General features: G+C 40.8%; 2 protein-coding genes across 4 annotated transcripts; both read left to right on the top strand.

The window, feature by feature from the left end:
• The first annotated feature begins 271 nt into the window (after positions 1 to 271).
• On the top strand, positions 272 to 13,114 carry shda (Src homology 2 domain containing transforming protein D, a). 2 transcript variants are annotated; one of them, XM_038729054.1, is made up of 9 exons: positions 272 to 482; positions 883 to 938; positions 1,312 to 1,561; positions 1,698 to 1,799; positions 1,963 to 2,125; positions 2,592 to 2,849; positions 2,940 to 3,114; positions 7,387 to 7,506; positions 11,961 to 13,114. In XM_038729054.1, the coding sequence occupies exons 3-9, from the start codon at positions 1,316 to 1,318 to the stop codon at positions 12,145 to 12,147; spliced, it is 1,251 nt and encodes a 416-aa protein (XP_038584982.1). In that variant the 5' UTR covers positions 272 to 482; positions 883 to 938; positions 1,312 to 1,315; the 3' UTR covers positions 12,148 to 13,114. The 2 variants fall into 2 exon arrangements, with proteins under 2 accessions (XP_038584982.1, XP_038584981.1); XM_038729053.1 differs by lacking the exon at positions 883 to 938.
• A 1,552-nt stretch (positions 13,115 to 14,666) lies between these two features.
• theg (theg spermatid protein) lies at positions 14,667 to 19,086 on the top strand. Of its 2 annotated transcripts, XM_038729062.1 has the most exons (7): positions 14,667 to 14,871; positions 15,108 to 15,183; positions 15,258 to 15,319; positions 15,418 to 15,475; positions 16,455 to 16,581; positions 18,349 to 18,508; positions 18,617 to 19,086. In XM_038729062.1, the coding sequence occupies exons 2-7, from the start codon at positions 15,122 to 15,124 to the stop codon at positions 18,856 to 18,858; spliced, it is 711 nt and encodes a 236-aa protein (XP_038584990.1). In that variant the 5' UTR covers positions 14,667 to 14,871; positions 15,108 to 15,121; the 3' UTR covers positions 18,859 to 19,086. The 2 variants fall into 2 exon arrangements, with proteins under 2 accessions (XP_038584990.1, XP_038584991.1); XM_038729063.1 differs by lacking the exon at positions 14,667 to 14,871 and having other exon boundaries at positions 14,881 to 15,183.
• Positions 19,087 to 19,709: the final 623 nt, after the last annotated feature.

Raw genomic sequence — 19,709 nt, 5'->3', positions numbered from 1 at the left:
CCTCTATAACAGTAAACTGAATATAATTGAACACATTTGAGGATGTCACCTTGGGCTTTGGGAAGTAGTCATCTACATTTTTCCCAATTTTCTGGACCTAAGAACTACTCGACAAAATAATAGACAGATTTATCGAAAATGAAAAAGAATCGTTAGTTGCAGCCCCAATCCTATCTGTGGATTTGGCAGCAATCATGTGTGAAGCTTTAGTGTCGACCAACCGTATATGTCTCGATACTCCCCTTTAATTCCAGTCCGCCGTGCCAGTGAGTGTTGGTGTTGTGGCGGAGGAGACCGTGTGCTCCACGGTCTGATCTGGTCCAGCTAACATTAGCTGACTGACCTGCTTGGCTCCAGAAGCTGAAGTGGATTTCACGGATGACAGTGTTTTATGTTTAAGCCTGATAACGCCAAGACGAAAAGCTGGATGGTAACCAGGAAGACGTAACTGGAACGGGAAGCCGTCAATGCCAAGAAAGAGGGTGAGCTTAACGTAGTAATGTTGGCGGTGAACGTTAACGTTAGTTAACGGCTTAGCTTCGACGTTAGCTGCTAACTTAGCTTTGGCATATTTAAATAGCGGTGCCATAAGTAGTACGACTCACATTCCTCTAACCTTTTACTTTTTATAATAAATAATACAACAGCATTAGCCAAGTATTTATCTAGGTGCTGATAGTTTTGAAGGAAATGCTGTCCTTAATATATTGTTATGATTAAGTAATTAATTGAAACCCCCTAATTTACCCTCAAATGCTAACCAGCTATTGTCGATGGCTCCATTGATTTGCTGACTTAGCACGCCTGCTAGCGTTGACCTGTTCAATCAAACGCAACTCTCTGTTTGACTTTGTCAATGTTAATCCTGCTCTTAATCTTAAGCTTATTTTCGCCGGACCTGTTGATTGATGTCAGCACCTTTCTCCTTCGGGGCACAGGTAATTGTTCTGGGGTTTTAACAGCTCTAGCCAAGTTGAATGTGGCTAACGTAAACAAAAACCTCATGGTGAGCATGAGCCTGTTTTAACGTTACTTAAAAGATTTTATAGGCCCAACTCAAGGTTACAGTTTTCAGTGATGCATATATATCTAAAGGAAGCAACTTTATTGTTTAGTTAGGTCGAGTACGTCTTTTATAGCCTTGAAGCAATATTTTATGACGGTTTGTGGTCATTAAAGTTGCAAAATGCAAAAAAAAACAAACAAATGCCATTAAAAAAACCTCACGTGTCCAAACTTTATTTTTGACTAATTGTTTCACTTTGTCTTCCTAAATTGTCCTAAACTGTATATTTGCCATTTAATTCCCAGATCCATGGCAAAGTGGCTGAAGGACTACCTAAATTTTGGCACTAGGCGTGAGCCTCCGCAGCCTCCGAGGCCAGATTACAGTGAGAGTGAGATTTTGAGGGCGTACAGAGCTCAGAAGGAGCTAGATTTTGAGGACCCCTACCAACACACTGAAAAGGAGCATCAGAATGGCTGTTTCAGCCCCTGTAGTGCCACAGTGAGCCTTCCCTCTTTCCCCGCATTTGGTTCAGTGCTGCCGAATGGTGTGGAGGTATGACATACATGTTTTTACAGTCAAGTATGTGAATAATAATTTTATATTGTACATTGTGTCTTTTCTCCTTGATTTCCTATTGGCATTAAGTAGTGGTGATTTTTGAGTCAACATTGAATGCAATGTGTTCCAGGTTAAAGTGGTGTCTCCCAAGCACAGACTAATTAAAGTGGACTCTCAGGAGTTTGGCCGCTGTAAAGTCCCCCTGAGTCCTGTGACTGTTGAAGAGGAACCTGTAAGAAGTGTTTCTATTAGTGTTCTACGTCACTCATCTTTTGCTTTCTCTTGATCTCATTCACTTACTCATTTTCTCTCGTACACACATAGATATACACACACAGTTATATTTCCAGCTCTCTTACTTGTGAGATGCTCTTTTATTGTCGCTCCCTACCAAGGTGGTTCCATCTGCCCCAGCAGCGAACGACGCTGACACGGATTACTCTGATCCATTTGATGTGCGGCCAGACCCAAGAGGCAGACCAAACTGGGAGCCCAAATCCGCACCAACAGACTGCTGCAGCTACATGGAGCCATTTGAGGCTCAACGGATCATCTCAGGTTTGTCAGCTAAGGATAATTTTTCTTACTAGTCAGTTCAGCTCTTAATAAAAGGTATTTTTATGTAGTGTCAAACAATAGCCTATTCTAAACTTAACAGCCACCATCAATTGCTGGTCCTTTGCCCTTTTGATGTCATACAGTACATGTTGTCTTCTAAATGTAGCTGGCAGTATACCAACTTTTTATCTTGACTAGAAACTGAAAGGATGTGAGTCAGCATCATCTGGCCAAGCACTTTCCCTTGATGGGATTTTATTTTGTGGACTTGATTTGTTGCAGACAAAAAGAACAACTTTGAGGTAATTGTTGTGGAACTGCATTGGCATTTGACAAAAGACATAACAGACGGGGATCTAAAAGATTTGCACAACAGATTTTATTTGACTTCTAGGTAGGTTTGTACAACATTGCCTACCCCAGCTTTAAATTCTGCTGACAGTCATTTACTGTGTTTGCTGTGCAGAACTGCAGCACAGCGTGATGGCTAACAGGTCTGGGAGCGGAGATGGCGGCCAGTTATATGATAACCCGTACGAGGAGAGGACACGTCACTACCACCGAGCTGCTCCACCAGTACAACTACAAACTCAGAGGGTTGTGGGCGGACTTACCCAGATAGACAGCAGGGAGAGCAGGCTGCCACAGGATGATGAGAGGCCGGCGGATGAATACGACCAGCCCTGGGAATGGAAGAAGGACAACATCTCTAAAGCTCTAGCAGGTAAACTGGCATTCTCAGTATGTACATCTCAAATGTTGTGTTTTTTTTGTTTTTTTTACTAACATACTATATCTTTGTGTGTGGCCATAGTTCAGTTTGAAGGTGCAGAAAGGGAGCGCTCCAGAGCTCAGACAGAGCAGACCAAACTCACCAAGATGGGAACTACATCTACAACAACTGAATCAACTACACTCCATCTGGTTGGTGACACCCCTCCTCTCCTGGGAGAGAGAGTGGACCCATCTCTGCCACTGGAGAGACAAGTGTAAGTAGATAGCTGCAATGTTAAAAGATGCCAGTGCTTCAAGTGGTTGTACTCATTTCAGTCACTTTCAATTTCATATTACAGTGAGGAAAATAAGTATTTGAACACCCTGCTATTTTGCAAGTTCTCCCACTTAGAAATCATGGAGGGGTCTGAAATTGTCATCGTAGGTGCATGTCCACTGTGAGAGACATAATCTAAAAAAAAATCCAGAACTCACAATGTATGATTTTTTTTAACTATTTATTTGTATGATACAGCTGCAAATAAGTATTTGAACACCTGTCTATCAGCTAGAATTCTGACTCTCAAAGACCTGTTAGTCTGCCTTCAAAATGTCCACCTCCACTCCATTTATTATCCTAAATTAGATGCACCTGTTTGAGGTCGTTGGCTGCATAAAGACACCTGTCCACCCCATACAATCAGTAAGAATCCAACTACTAACATGGCCAAGACCAAAGAGCTGTCCAAAGACACTAGAGACAAAATTGTACACCTCCACAAGGCTGGAAAGGGCTACGGGGAAATTGCCAAGCAGCTTGGTGAAAAAAGGTCCACTGTTGGAGCAATCATTAGAAAATGGAAGAAGCTAAACATGACTGTCAATCTCCTTCGGACTGGGGCTCCATGCAAGATCTCACCTCGTGGGGTCTCAATGATCCTAAGAAAGGTGAGAAATCAGCCCACAACTACACGGGAGGAGCTGGTCAATGACCTGAAAAGAGCTGGGACCACCGTTTCCAAGGTTACTGTTGGTAATACACTAAGATGTCATGGTTTGAAATCATGCATGGCACGGAAGGTTCCCATGCTTAAACCAGCACATGTCAAGGCCCGTCTTAAGTTTGCCAATGACCATTTGGATGATCCAGAGGAGTCATGGGAGAAAGTCATGTGGTCAGATGAGACCAAAATAGAACTTTTTGGTCATAATTCCACTAACTGTGTTTGGAGGAAGAAGAATGATGAGTACCATCCCAAGAACACCATCCCTACTGTGAAGCATGGGGGTGGTAGCATCATGCTTTGAGGGTGTTTTTCTGCACATGGGACAGGGCGACTGCACTGTATTAAGGAGAGGATGACCGGGGCCATGTATTGCGAGATTTTGGGGAACAACCTCCTTCCCTCAGAGCATTGAAGATGGGTCGAGGCTGGGTCTTCCAACATGACAATGACCCGAAGCACACAGCCAGGATAACCAAGGAGTGGCTCTGTAAGAAGCATATCAAGGTTCTGGCGTGCCTAGCCAGTCTCCAGACCTAAACCCAATAGAGAATCAAACTCCGTGTTTCTCAGCGACAGCCCAGAAACCTGACTGATCTAGAGAAGATCTGTGTGAGGAGTGGCCAAAATCCCTCCTGCAGTGTGTGCAAACCTGGTGCAAAACTACAGGAAACGTTTGACCTCTGTAATTGCAAACAAAGGCTACTGTACCAAATATTAACATTGATTTTCTCAGGTGTTCAAATACTTATTTGCAGCTGTATCATACAAATAAATAGTTAGAAAATCAACATTGTGATTTCTGGATTTTTCTTTTAGATTATGTCTCTCACAGTGGACATGCACCTACGATGACAATTTCAGACCCCTCCATGATATCTAAGTGGGAGAACTTGCAAAATAGCAGGGTGTTCAAATACTTATTTTCCTCACTGTATTTCATAATCTCCTAAATCAGATTTGATTGCTTGAAAGTAGAATATAAAGATTTCTTTATAAAAAAAAAAAAAAATCACCTGGGTAAAAACTGTATAAAAGAAGTGGATGTAGTAATCATGGCCTCACCCACAGGTTTGTGGACTGCCATTTTGAAGCCTCGAATTTGTCATATACGTCTGCACCATCTTGGTTTTTTGGAATTAGACGTAACCATATTTGGACAAGAGGATGGCGCTAGCTAGCTTGGTTAGCAAGGTGCATTTCACTTAAACTCTTCACCGGGATGCTAATTTTTGCTAGTACAAAACAAAATGTACTTATGGGAAAAATGAACAGCTGACTCCAAATAAGATTATTCAGCGGCACTGGTCAAATTTACAGTGCAGCGGATATACACTCACCTAAAGGATTATTAGGAACATCTGTTCAATTTCTCATTAATGCAATTATCTAATCAACCAATCACATGGCAGTTGCTTCAATGTATTTAGGGGTGTGGTCCTGGTCAAGACAATCTCCTGAACTCCAAACTGAATGTCAGAATGGGAAAGAAAGGTGATTTAAGCAATTTTGAGCGTGGCATGGTTGTTGGTGCCAGACGGGCCGGTCTGAGTATTTCACAATCTGCTCAGTTACTGGGATTTTCACGCACAACCATTTCTAGGGTTTACAAAGAATGGTGTGAAAAGGGAAAAACGTCCTGTAGGTGAAAATGCCTTGTTGATGCTAGAGGACAGAGGAGAATGGGCCGACTGATTCAAGATGATAGAAGAGCAACTATCACTGAAATAACCACTTGTTACAACCGAGGTATGCAGCAAAGCATTTGTGAAGCCACAACACGCACAACCTTGAGGCGGATGGGCTACAACAGCAGAAGACCCCACTGGGTACCACTCATCTCCACTACAAGTAGGAAAAAGAGGCTACAATTTGCAAGAGCTCACCATGTTGCCTGGTCTGATGAGTCTCGATTTCTGTTGAGACATTCAGATGGTAGAGTCAGAATTTGGCGTAAACAGAATGAGAACATGGATCCATCATGCCTTGTTACCACTGTGCAGGCTGGTGGTGGTGGTGTAATGGTGTGGGGGATGTTTTCTTGGCACACTTTAGGCCCCTTAGTGCCAATTGAGCATCGTTTAAATGCCACGGCCTACCTGAACATTGTTTCTGACCATGTCCATCCCTGTATGGCCACCATGTACCCATCCTCTGATGGCTACTTCCAGCAGGATAATGCACCATGTCACAAAGCTCGAGTCATTTCAAATTGGTTTCTTGAACATGACAATGAGTTCACTGTACTAAAATGGCCCCCACAGTCACCAGATCTCAACCCAATAGAGCATCTTTGGGATGTGGTGGAACGGGAGCTTCGTGCCCTGGATGTGCATCCCACAAATCTCCATCAACTGCAAGATGCTATCCTATCAATATGGGCCAACATTTCTAAAGAATGCTTTCAGCACCTTGTTGAATCAATGCCACGTAGAATTAAGGCAGTTCTGTCAAACACAGTATTAGGATGGTGTTCCTAATAATCCTTTAGGTGAGTGTAATCCTATCCTAATTGACAAGTCGCTATGGTAGCGACATTCAGACAACTTTTTGCAACTAGTGGAGTTACCCCCTGCTGGCCACTAGAAAAAATGCAGTTTTAACGAGTTTTAAGGCATTTCCACATCGGCTTCACTTTTCAGATCTGGAGGTTCCCGCTTGATTAAAAACTCATAAATTAGTCCATATGTTATCAGCATCCACGGCTAAAAATGGAAGAAATGCATTAGAATAATATTTGAAAACAGAATCAAAAGGAAATGGAACTCTAAAATAAAGATGAAGGAAAATGAGAATTTTATTAAAATCAAAGGCATAGAACAGTAGAGTGAGAACGGATATTGGTAGCCATTTTTTAATTGGGTAGATGTTTAATTTAAACAACTCTACAGTGTATATAACTTGAATGAATATACATGATCCTTCCGTGTATTCTTACTGTGTGTGTGCGCGACACTAAGATATTTTTCACAACATTGGAACAAACTGGATTTTAATGGAGGTAATTGCTTATATTGATCAGAACAAAATGCCAGGTTTCATTTCTTTTGGGAGTGTATTTATGAAGACAGTGCTTCATTTTGTTGCTTTTTGTCTTGTTGTGTCTAACAGCTGTCTAACACGGTGTGTCCCCTGGCTCTGGTCTGTTTTTTATTGCAACACATCTTCATGGTTTTGCTTAAAAATCTGAAATGAATAAAATGAGTACACGCAGTTAACATTTAGGCTGCTGTCATCTTCATGTACTGTTTACATCCTGTGTTAGTTATATAGCTTTACATTTATTTTACTGTTTGCAAGGACGGCAGACTCAGAGAAAACTATTTCAAAGTAAGTGATTTCAATGTATGCATGTATACATGGAGCAGTGTTTTTCAGTTTCAAGTTAAATTTAGGTGGTTATGGTAAATGAAGCGATAAATTGTAAGGGAATGTGGTAACTTAAACCATGGCTCAAAACAGGGTGAAGACAGACTTGGAGAAGAATCGACTTCATGTATTGATGTAAAACTGTTTGTCATGTTTCCTCCGGGTCACCTGCAGGTGGTACCATGGAACCCTGAGCCGCTCGGAGGCAGAGACTCTGCTGACTCTGTGCAAGGAGAGCTCCTACCTGGTGAGGAACAGCCAGACCTGCCGGAACGACTACTCGCTCTCACTCAGGTAGACACTCCTGCTGCAGTTCAGATTAATATCATTATTATTCCACTTTTGTCCATTAAAAGTTATGTACAGAACGTTCTGGGCTTGTCTCGTCTCTGTGCCAGTTGTAGCAGCTTTATCTTCATGCTTTATTGTAAGCTGTTCTAGATCCAAAAAAAACAAACAAACCCTAATCCTCCTCATACTGTCTCTTAATTTGAAACATCATTGCACTCTCTTAAAGGGGAATTCTAACCCAGTGTACCGCACTGTAATGTGGTTTCCAAAAATATCTGATCCAGTTTTTGTGTCATTTGGGTATTATGGTCTGTGGGTGGTGAGAGAATCTTCTCAGATCTGAGCCCTGAGGCAACTTTCCCTTTCTTTATCTTCCTTCCAACCAAATCACTTCATTTGTGTTGCCCCTTCCCCCCTCTCCTTTTCCTCTCTGCAAGTGTGTTTTCAGCCTGAATGAATAATCATCAGCTGTTTTGCAAGTGATCATCTTCATGCTGGGAATTGTTCCTAATCTTACATCTGTGCTACTTTTTTGAAGCGATATCTGGTGGAACACAGCACTTCGATTGGATTGTACCCAACCAAACGATGTAGGCTTGGTAGATCATTGGCAGACTTTCTGGGGAAGACCTGGTCTGATTTGGAGAGAAGGCATCCATCCCACTTGTGAAGGAGCAGCTCTCATTTCTAGAAATTCTAGAAATAACTTCTATTTCAGCAGTTACCCACCCAAAACCCTATGCAGAGTCGCAGGCTAACACACTTCTGTGGTCCTCCATTCCAGGAGTTACTTAGTGAAAACCTTATAGTGACGGTGTCTGTCCCCCGACCATCGAAATTATTTAAATCAAAGGTAAATAGAAGAGGAGCTGTGCATAAAAAATTAAAAACCACAAGAGCAATAGTGCAAATGAATAGGAAAATTAAATGTGGACTCTTAAACATCAGATCTCTCTCTTCTAAAGGTGTACTAGTAAATTAACTAATATCAGATTATGATATTGATTTATTTTGTCAGCTTCAGTACTGCGTTTATCTCTCTGTTAGATTCCATTGGCTTCTCTAAGAGTGTTCATGAACCGACTCACTGTTTTAACCACACCCTCAACCTTGTTCTGATATGTTATTGAAACTGAACATTTAATAGTGTTCCCACAAAATCCCTCTTTATCTGACCACTGTTTGATAACTTTTGAGTTTGTATTGGTGAACTACATCCAATTGGGCAAAAATTTCTATACAAGATGTCTGTCTAATTGTGCTGTAGCTAAATTTAAGGATGCGATTCCATCATCTAAATTCATTATCAAGTCACAAAGTAACGGAGGACTCCTATGCTAATTTCAGTCCCTCCCAAGTCGATCATCTTGTTAGTGCTGCAGGCTCGCTGTGAATGATACTCGACTCTGTAGACCCTCTAAAAACGGAAAATAATAAAACAAAGACTGCTAGCTCCATGGTATAATACTGAAACTCGCAAATTAAAGCAAATGTCGCGGAAACTTGAGAGGAATTGGCGTTCCACCAAACTGGAAAATTCTCGTTTAATTTGGCAAGATAGTCTTAAAACTTATAGGAAGGCCCTCCGTAATGCCAGGGCAGCGTACTACTCGTCATTAATAGAGGAAAATAAGAACAAACCCAGGTTTCTTTTCAGCACTGTAGCCAGGCTGACAGAGAGTCACAGCTCTATTGAGCCAAGTATTCCCATAGCTCTCAGTAGTTACGACTTGATAAAATTCTAACTATTAGAAAGAAAATTCACCAAGACCTGCCCTCAACTGGCACCGATTTATCTCCAAACTCAGGAACCTTAGAAACGGCTATAAAACCAGATATGTTTAGACTGCTTTGCTTCTCTCAATCTTTACCAACTAACTTAAATAATTCTTCATCTAAACCATCAACCTGCCTCTTAGACCCCATCCGACTAGGATGCCTAAAGAAGTTTTACCCTTAGTCAGCACTTCTATACTAGATATGATCAATCTATCTTTATCAACAGGCTATGTACCACAGTACTTTAAAGTAGCTGTAATTAAATCTCTTCTGAAAAAGCCCAACCTTGATCCAGATGTTTTAGCCAACTATAGACTTGTATCAAACCCTCCATTCCTCTCTAAGATCCTGGAGAAAGCAGTTGCTAAACAGCTGTGTGACTTTCTACATGGCAATAGTTTATTTGAGGATTTTCAGTCAGGATTTAGAGTTCATCATAGCACAGAGACAGCACTGGTGAAAATTACCAAGGACCTCCTTATTGCACCAGACAAAGGACTTGTCTCTGTACTGGTTTTATTAGATCTTAGTGCTATCGATCAAGCCAGATGAAACTCATCAGTTAGCTAAACTTCAAATGTGCCTTCAGGATGTTAAAACCTGGATGACCTGTAATTTTCTAATGTTAAACTCAGCATTATCTAAAGATATAGTTTACCTTGATTGCATCGCCCTGGCCTCCAGCACCACTGTGAGGAATCTTGGAGTTCTTTGATCAGGACATGTCGTTTAAGTCTCACATTAAGCAAATTTCAAGGACCGCCTTTTTTCACCTACGTAATACTGCAAAAATCAGGAACATCCTGTCTAAAAATGATGCAGGAAAAACTAGTCCATGCATTTGTTACTTCTAGGCTGGATTACTGCAATTCCTTATTATCAGGCTGCTTGAAAAAGTCCATTAAGACTCCTCTGCTGATCCAGAATGCTGCAACATGGATCTGACAGGAACCAGGAAAAGAGATCACATTTCTCCTGTCTTAGCTTCTTTGCATTGGCTTCCAGTAAAATCCAGAATAGAATTTAAAATCATTCTTCTCACCTGCAAAGCTCTTAATGGTCAGGCACCATCTTATCTTAAAGAGCTCATAGTACCTTACTACCCCACCAGAGCACTGCGCTCCCAGAATGCAGGGTTACTTGTGGTTCCTAGAGTCTCCTAAAGTAGAATGGGGGCCAGAGCGTTCAGCTATCAAGCTCCTCTCCTGTGGAACCAGGTTCCAGTTTGGGTTCAGGAGGCAGACACCATCTCCACATTTAAGAGTAGGCTTAAGACTTTCCTCTTTGATAAAGCTTATAGTTAGGGCTGGCTCAGGTGAGTCCTGAACCATCCCTTAGTTATGCTGCCATAGGCCTAGACTGCCGGGGGATTTCCCATGATGCACGGAGCTCCTCTCACCTCTTCTTTCTCTCCCTCTGTATGCAACCTCATCCCATTAATGCATGTTACTAACTCGACTTCTTCCCTTTCCCGTAGTCTTGTGCTTTCTCGTCCCTCTCCTCCTCGCTCCTCCTATCACTTGATGCAGGTGTTTCTGGCTCTGGAGCTGTGGAGTCTGGATCTGTGGTTGCGAGTCGCCTGCTGCCCCTGTGTTTCTGCTCGACACCCTCTGTTACAATTATTGTTACTAGACCTATTGTTATTATAATCCTTAACATTACGATTATTATCATTAACACTACTGTAAATATCTATGTAAATTGTCTCTCTCTCTCTCACACACACTCTCTCACACACACACACACACACACACACACACACACACACACACACACGTATGCATCTGTCTGTTTAATGTCACATGGAATAAACCACGTAGCTATTCAAATCTCCATCTTCAGCAAATGACAGTTGCTCATGTGTGAACACGTCACCCAACTATAGGACTATAATAAGGTGATCCTATGACCACCTGTTATGTGATCAAAGTCCAGTACTTTGAAGTTCTGTTTGCTGAAGGCGGCCATTTGATATGGTCAAAAGCTGTACAAATATATCTAAGTAACTCAACCTTGCACATAATAATTACCCCAAAATTCAAAACGCATCTCAGAAGGTGCGTGGTCACCTCTTTCTCCATACCACAGCCATTTCTTTTTAATTCTGGCATTTTATGCGTTTATTAGAAAAGCGAAAGTGGAGAGATGACATGAAACAAGAGAGCATAAGATGCAACAAAGGTCCCCGGCTGTGTTTGAACTGCGGGGTGTTGAAGCTTATTTTTGCTGTCTTAACCCCTAAGACACTGGGAAGATTATGTTTAAGTTGAGAGAAAGCCTTTATTGAGTAGTTACAGTTCAAATGACAATTCTCTCCAGTTTCCTACTTCCTTTTACAGTACTTTCTTTTTGCTGTGTCTTGGTCTTTTATTATAAAGTTTGACATGTTGTAATTTACCAGATTATGAACATAGTAAAATGCATTGAGGTTGTGGAGCCCAGCATGAGTGCATACAAATTGTGGGAACTTGAGACCGTGGGATGTACCAGCTTTCATAATTTTCTCACATTTACTCCTAAAACAGTGCATGTCACAGCACAGCATTTTTGTTTTGTGAATGTTTGGTCTGAAACAGATTAACGATTCCCAGATGCATGTTCAGCTTTTTTCTGTATATGTTGCAACAGTCTAGATTTAAAACGAAACAAAGATGAACATTTCCCTCTCTCTCTGTCAGGAGTTGTAAGGGCTTCATGCATATGAAGTTCACTCAGTCTGCAGAGGGGCGATACGTGCTCGGAGAAAACAGCCCTCCCTTCTCCACCATCCCCGAGGTCATCCACTACTACACTACACACAAGCTGCCAATCAGAGGAGCTGAGCATATGTCCCTACTGTATCCTGTCATAGTGCAGACCCTCTGACACTGACACACTCGCATACTCTTTCTCTTGGTGCTACTGAATATGATATATACTCGATATATACCTACGTCTGCCCCTTTCCTACATGCCTTCTCACTACCATTCTACCTGCACTGTTCTCAAGAGATTGGACTGTTTGGTGCCATCTTGTATATCATAACCCCAGTAACGACACTGGCAGCTTACGAAGAGAGCTCAGTGGCTCAAGAACCTCCACCTGTGAACTGGTATTGTCACTGAAATCCCTGTATTTTAAATACCACGGACTCCTGAAAATCAGTGATCATTCATATTAAGATTGGTAGCTGAGTACTTTTAGGTAAAAGATGAAAAGACAAACTCTCGTCTTGAGATGTTAGAATCTACAGTTTATTGCATGGAGATTTGTCTCTTTTTACTGTATTACAGAGAGAGACTGTCCTGCCAGGTCACTTAAAGGATAATAGTGGTGTTTTTCTTTTGGTTTATGCCAAGGTTGGCTTTTCAGCCAAGGCAGCAGTTATTTTCATGCGGTTTTTATCTTTTAAAAGAAGGACAAAAATCTAACAAATATTGTGGATCTGTGGATATTGGCTGTGTGGATTTAAACTAGTTGACTATCCCTTAAGTGTTAGTTAAACTATCAACCAAACACTACATATTTGACGCTGGCTGTCTGTTGGCACTGGGTTTCTCTATGTTTCAGAGGCGTGTGATTGTCATATGATGCTGTAGCTGCGTGCCCTGCAGTGTTCACCTCAGTTCATGTTATGTGTGAACAACACAAAGTGACAATATAAGGTCAGACGGACATGATTTGTCAAGTTCACAAAGTAACAGACTCCTGCAAAACTAGTTTAGACAATAATTGTATTGAAAGCGTGTGGCGTTTGTGATCATGACTATTAAAGAAGCTTTGTTAGATTATTTACTGTGCTGTTTTTATAAGATTTTAAATGTCTTGAAAATAAAGGTGTCATCTGTTTTCTATGTGCTTTTTAATTTCTCATCGTGTGTCTGTGAATTTTGAATGAATGTTTGCCAAGCAGGCGTCTCACTGCATATAAAGGCCATCATCATAGGTCATATTGTTGCCAAATTGAAGATTTTAGGTCCTTTTATTCATGCTCCATTTTCTGTTTTTTACTACAGTTTGAGGTTCCTTAGGCTGAGCTTTATCTCGTCAGACAAAATAAGAATTGAGAGCTTGAATGTCTGCGTCATTCAGCTCTCTTGTATGGCCTAGATGGGGAAATAAATTATGTACTACTTGTTAACTAGCTGCACATGTAATATTTACTGCCACAGAAAATATATTTTTTATTTTAGATCAAACATTGTGGTTCTGTTTATCTTCTCCTGTTTGAGAACTTCCTTCTGTAAATTGTCATTGATGGAAACTACCCGTTGATTTATTTTCTTTCACCACATTTAGGAATAAGATTTAAGATGGAATTAATTTAATGATTGACTTAATGATATATATTTTTTTGATATCTTTTATTGTCATGTATACATAGGTCATCCATGCATTGGACCACCCTGTAGAAAAAAAATGTTGAATTAATCATTTCAGCCATCACTTTCCTAGGACAACAATCTGTAGATGATGGTCATTGTCAGATGAGAGCAGTAAAAGATGGAGTCTACTCTGCTCCTCTTTCTAGGAAGCACGTTGTATATGCGTTTACACACGGTTCCTGGACCACAATAACCGTAAACAAGACATGTCCACAAAGTAAGAAAGCATGAATCATCCATGACCTCAGAGCTATTATGTATTTCACTGTTAAGTGGTTACTTGGGAAACACCTGCCCTGAGGACTCGGGAAGGCAGAGTTGGCCCTGTACATAGACGATCTTCGGTATACTGTACCCCACCAATGTTACCTGATCCCCCTAGCAACCGACAGCTCTGTGTCATCACAAGAGAAGGAGCAACTGCAGGTGTACTACAGGTAAACCCATAGCTTTAAGCTATAAATTGAAGATTGCCAAAAAGCTGTTGTATTTGTGTGTTCAGAGAATGTGTTATTTGTTAAAATCCAAAGATTAAATTCATTGTGTGGTTGGTTTCTGCTGCTCACATGAGGGTGTAAACCTAAATATGGAACGATTGAGAGAATGGAATCCAAAGTTTGTGATGGTATTATGTGATTATAGTCATTTTAAAATCATCCGCTGATTGTTGTTTAAAAATTGTGTACTGCTGTTCAGTCTGTTTCCTGTTTAGTTTTGTGTTTGTCTTAATTCCTGTCTCATTCTGTTATCTGATATTGGTTTCTGTCTGCTAAGTGTTAATTGTTATCTCTGCCTGATGTGTTAGCCTGTTCTGTTTAGTTATCTTAGTCTGTTCTGTCTTGTGCAGTTGCCTGTGTTTCTCAATTACTTGGTCTGTCTTGTCTGTTCTGTGTTTTTGAGTTCGAGTTAGATTCTTGTCTTGTGGTTTGCACCCTGTTAGTGTCTGTCTGTCTGTGTCTCGTTTGTCTCATCTCTGTCACCTGTGTTGCTCCCGCCGTGCTCCTTAGCTCTGTGTGAATATACAGTATATTGCCTGTGTTTCCTTCAGTCTTTGTCTGGTCATTGTTGTGGTTGTAGTCCGTCAGGCCCGGCCTGTTTCCTGCCTGTACCTTGTTGTTCTGTGGATTTTGGATTATCCGTTTTTGGATGTTGGATTGCCTTGTTTTCTTGGACTGTGTTTATTTTGGATTACCTGGGCCAATGAGTTTTTATGGTTAAATAAAGGTATAATAAATAATAACAATAATATTATTAATAAAATCCACAATCTACACACACAACACAAAAAAGTAAACTAGCTGCATTAAACTTTTGTCATGCAAAGACTGAATGTAAATTTCTCCCTGATCTGTGAAATGGAAAGCTATAATTGTAGTTGTGTTTGTGAAGGTCGTTGGCATTGTCATATTGGTTGCATAATGGGATAATTTCAGCAGCAATATGCTCTGTTCTCCCATCAGCTACAGCTGTTTCCATGGCAACTTGGACGGAGAAGCTTTCTCAACCAAAACCCAACCGCCTCAGATATCCAGACCGGTATGGCTGACTGAACCCTTCCACCTCCCTCTGTCTCTTTCTTTCTCTGATGAGGCCTCTTTTTGATTTTCCAGTCGTTCTGTTTACTGGCTGGACAAGCTGCCACCAGAGAAGACTGGATCCACCAACAAAACTGGTGCGTCTCTCGCTCTCTCTCCACTTTTTTATTCTATTTACAAACCTGCCATGTACTGCTCTTTTTGTGATGATATGCATAACTGTTTTTCTTTGTAGAGTTGACCCCTCGCTGGTCGGAGCTATGTAGAAGCAAAAAGTTCTACACTCAAGTCGCGTAAATATATTTATATATATATATATTATACTCTTACTAATGCAAGATACTACTAATTACTAACTAACCAACCACTAATGGATGTGTGGTTTATTTTATGGATGTCTTTGATATATACATCATATGATATTGATTCAGTATCTCTTTAGGTACTAGCTTATAATGCCATGACTCTCAAATAGTGGTCGGGGCTTTATTTACCTGAGTAGCAGAGAGATTCAGGCTTATATTTGAGACAGGCCTTTATTTTTATTCCCTCCTTTCCCCAGTTTATGAAAACTTTCCTTTGTTTTAAAAAGTCAGTATTATGGTATGTCTACTTCCACAGCACTATCAGTACTGCAAGAGTCATGTCAGGCGTTCCGTCTTTTGCACCCCTAATGATGTTAAAATAACATGAATGAAACTCAACACTTCCTCCAGAATTTTCACATTAAAAGTCTTACCCATCATAGATAGGTTTTTAATGTGAAAAACATGAGGAAGTGGCTTCCATCAGGAGTTAACCAAAGAAAATATGAGCATCACTCATGTTGTCTGATTGAAATAATGCTGTGGAAATGTAAGATGGGAGCCGGCTTCCATCGTTCATCCATTCCATCGTAAGAAACAGCAATATGCCAGCAAAAGCAGGGGACAAGAACTGCACGCTAGCAAAAATGATAACTAGCAAAAATGTTTTAATCAAATTAGCTTTGCAAATGTTTTATGAGGGAGGGGAAACATAAAGAGTGTTTGATACGCTTTTGTTGACAAGAAACCTCCACAGTGAACTTTTAAGATATTCAGATTTTATCTACCATGCTGCCCACTTCCTTCCCCTTTCTTCATACTTTAGTTACCTTTTCATCTTCAATTCACATATCACATTTCTCTTCATTTCTTTCTTTGTCTTCTCTCGTTCATGCTCTCAATTGACCTCTTTCTCTCCTATTCTCTACCTCCTGTCTCCACTACCCGTCTATTGTTCCTTCCCCAGGCTTTCTCCCATATGGGAAGTAAGTGAATGGGCTCTCAGGGCTGTTGCATCCAATCGGCTGTGTAGTCTGGCTCAACCTCAGGCCCCCACAGTTGTCTGGCAGCCAAACCGCCCGCCGCTGGTCCCTGTGAGTAACACGCACTCCATTTCCTGAGAAACCACTGTGTATGTACAAATTTGCCACAAGGTCTTTTAAACTCCACAGCCAACTGTGTTAGTACAGCCAGGGTGACAGGTTTTTAGTCTGACACCTTAATTTGACTTAAAGTTTGTCTTAACTGCTTTTTACATTTACATTTTACATTTATTCATTTGGCAGACGCTTTTATCCAAAGCGACTTGCATTTGAGGAACAACATACAATCAACAGAGCATCAAATACAGCATGAGATCTTCAACTGACAATACATATTAATAAAAGCAGCAATAAACACTAGTAAACGCTAATGGCACATATTGCATCAATGGGGTAAATACCTAAGGAAAGAAGTTAGAGTTAACAAAAAGTGCAATCAATACAAGATAATTGTAGGGGATAGAAGAAGAAGAGCACAGGACGTGCATGTTAGATGTTAGGAGTTAGAGGTGTTATAAGAGGAAGTGTTCTCAGAAGAGATGAGTTTTCAAGAGCTTCTTGAAGTTAGAGACTGATGCCCCTGCTCTGATGGCATGTGGTAGCTCGTTCCACCATCGTGGTGTCACAGATGCGAACAGCCGGGACTGGGATTGCTTTGTGTGAAGGGATGGCAGAACCAGGTGGCGTTCGTTGGAGGAGCGTTTTCGCCACACTGGTTGGAGTGATGTTTGAGGAGCCAATTTGTAGTTTGATGTTATGGTGGATAGATTGCTTGGCTGGAATGACCAAGATATCAGTCTTAGAGAGGTTTAATTGAACGTGGCGAGCCTTCAACTAAACCTCTTGCAGATATGTCCGAGAGACAGTCTGTGATCTGTGCGGAGAAGGTGGGGTCGTCTGGTGGGAAGGATAGGTAGAGTAGCGTATCGTCTGCGTAGCGATGCAGAAGGTTTTTTGTCACTTTGCCCTTTGTGGTTTAGCTGTTTTTAACAGCTGTTTTCATAGTTTCTAAGCTTGTTTTCAGGGCAAAGGACTTTTTGACACTGTCTTGAGTATAAATAGCCAATTTATAATGCTGCTTGCGCTGAGTATTCGCTCTGACGAAGGAGGAGTAAATTTTGGTTTACTGTCGTTATGTTGCTGAACAGTATTAGCCAACACAGAAAGAGAAATTACACATCATTTTTTATTTATTTATTTCTGTGTCAGATTTTCCCACAGTTCACCCAGATGAAGAGTCTTAAGCTGATCTAGTGGCTCTGTTGTGCTATCGTCTTTCATGCTAACATGTTAACAATGACAATGCTGACAGATATTTAGCAGGTATAAGGTTACCACGTTCCCCATCAAGTATGTCAGCATGCTGAGGTTGATGTGAAAGTTATTTGTTTTGCAGGTTTTAGCTTTGCATTTTGTCTTAAGTATTGGACAAATGAAAACTTTGACCTAGTGATGGCTCTAGATAAAAAGATGCAGGATCGCCGTCGAATCCATCCAATGGTTGCTGAAACATTTATCTTTCATCCACAAATGTGCACTTAGTGGTGCAGCAGAAAGCAGCAGAGTCAGTAAGATTCGTAATCTGGGGATCATGAATGTCTGCAAAAATGTTCAATCAAAGCCATTCAGTACTTGTTGAGATATTTCATTCTCAACCAAACTGGTGGTTACACCGACTGACAGACCTACATTGCCATCCCTAAAAAAAAAAATTAATCCGGGTTTCATTTGGTTGATTGATTATAAGGAGCTCATATTTAATATTGTGCTTTTGTGAGTTTAATATAACCTTATCCATTACCTGAAATGTGATTGCAGTTGAACAGAGCCACGCAGACGGCAGTCGCCACTACACGAATTTGCCAGCTTGCCCAACCAAAACAAAGGCTGGTTCATCAGGGCTCTGGCCACAAATCTAAACCTGTACCCATGATTCACCTACCCTGCAAAGCATCGGCACACATAGAGCTCCTCGCTAGTAAGTCTGTCTTTCCATCAGACAATGTTCTTTATCAAATTTTTCTCTATTGTGGCATTAAGTTCTAGTTTTACTTGCTATTTGACATTATTACTTTTATCTTTGCAGCCCCTAAGCATGACCACCCCAAGTTTGAAGGAGAGCGCTCAGTTTGCTGGCTTGTCTCCAAGGCAGCGAGAAACTACTCAGCCAGCAAGAGAATTCATGAGCTGTCCAGTCCCAAAGACAGGAAGGTGCCGTTTGAGGGATACGACCCGTACATAGTTAGCCAGGCAGCCCGCTCTGCCAGCCCCTCGCCTCGGATACTACAGCTCTGTCTGCCTATGCCTCGCAAATGTAGCTCAAACTAGGAATGATGAGGTCTGATCCCCGGGGAAGTGTTGTTTGTTCCTCACTGTGATGAAGTTGTTTCCATGGAAAATCATGACTAAAGCCTATTTCTTGCTCTGTTACATGAATGTACACATTCATTTAATTGTAGTGCAGCATCCTACTGTATATGACCTTGTTTACTGGTATCTGGAAACTACAATTTGTTCTTCTTCTGCCCCACTGCAGTAAAGAGCAACCCTTCAGTTCTTCAGTGTATATTTCAAACAACAACTTGTCAGGATGAAGCTGAAGCTGGTTAGAGCAGCATTGGTTTTGGGGCATCAAACAAAGTCTGTTGAATGTTAAAGGCATTACACACACTTATATTACACTACATATGTGTGTAATGCAATTTTAAAAGCTCAAATGCTCATGTGTGTCATTAGTCAATTATAAACAAGACAATTTGCTTAATTGCAGAAATGTCATAGTTAGACCATGAAATAAAACAAACAATCAGGGAGATATTGTAAATTGCGCTGAAATTGCTTAGGGACATCCTGCAGCTGCACATCCTTCACTTCTTAATTGTTTTTCTTAGTTTATTGTTAAAACAAAGAGAGCCAATGAGTCAGCTCTGCAGTGATATGTTAGAAGATGAATAATCCATTTCAAAGGCTACATGAACCACAATGTTTGTTGCTTAGAGAAAAAACACAGTTATGTCCTTGAATATGTTTTTTTGTACCATGTTCCCAAATCCAGATGAATCTATGGACCATTGTTTCAGTTTTTGTCAGAGTGAACAAAAGAGTGAACAAAATGAAAGCTACTTCCTTTTTTATGTAGGCTTTTTACTTTCATTGTTTAGTAGTTTAAATGACACGTG

The sequence above is a fragment of the Micropterus salmoides genome, unplaced genomic scaffold, assembly GCF_014851395.1.
Source record: "Micropterus salmoides isolate LMB-PRFRI ecotype aquatic unplaced genomic scaffold, ASM1485139v1 Ms_hic_scaffold_19, whole genome shotgun sequence".
Classification (NCBI taxonomy): Eukaryota; Metazoa; Chordata; class Actinopteri; order Centrarchiformes; family Centrarchidae; genus Micropterus; species Micropterus salmoides.
The sequence above is the reverse complement of the archived record's forward strand: the minus strand, read 5'-3'. Positions and strand labels throughout refer to the sequence as shown.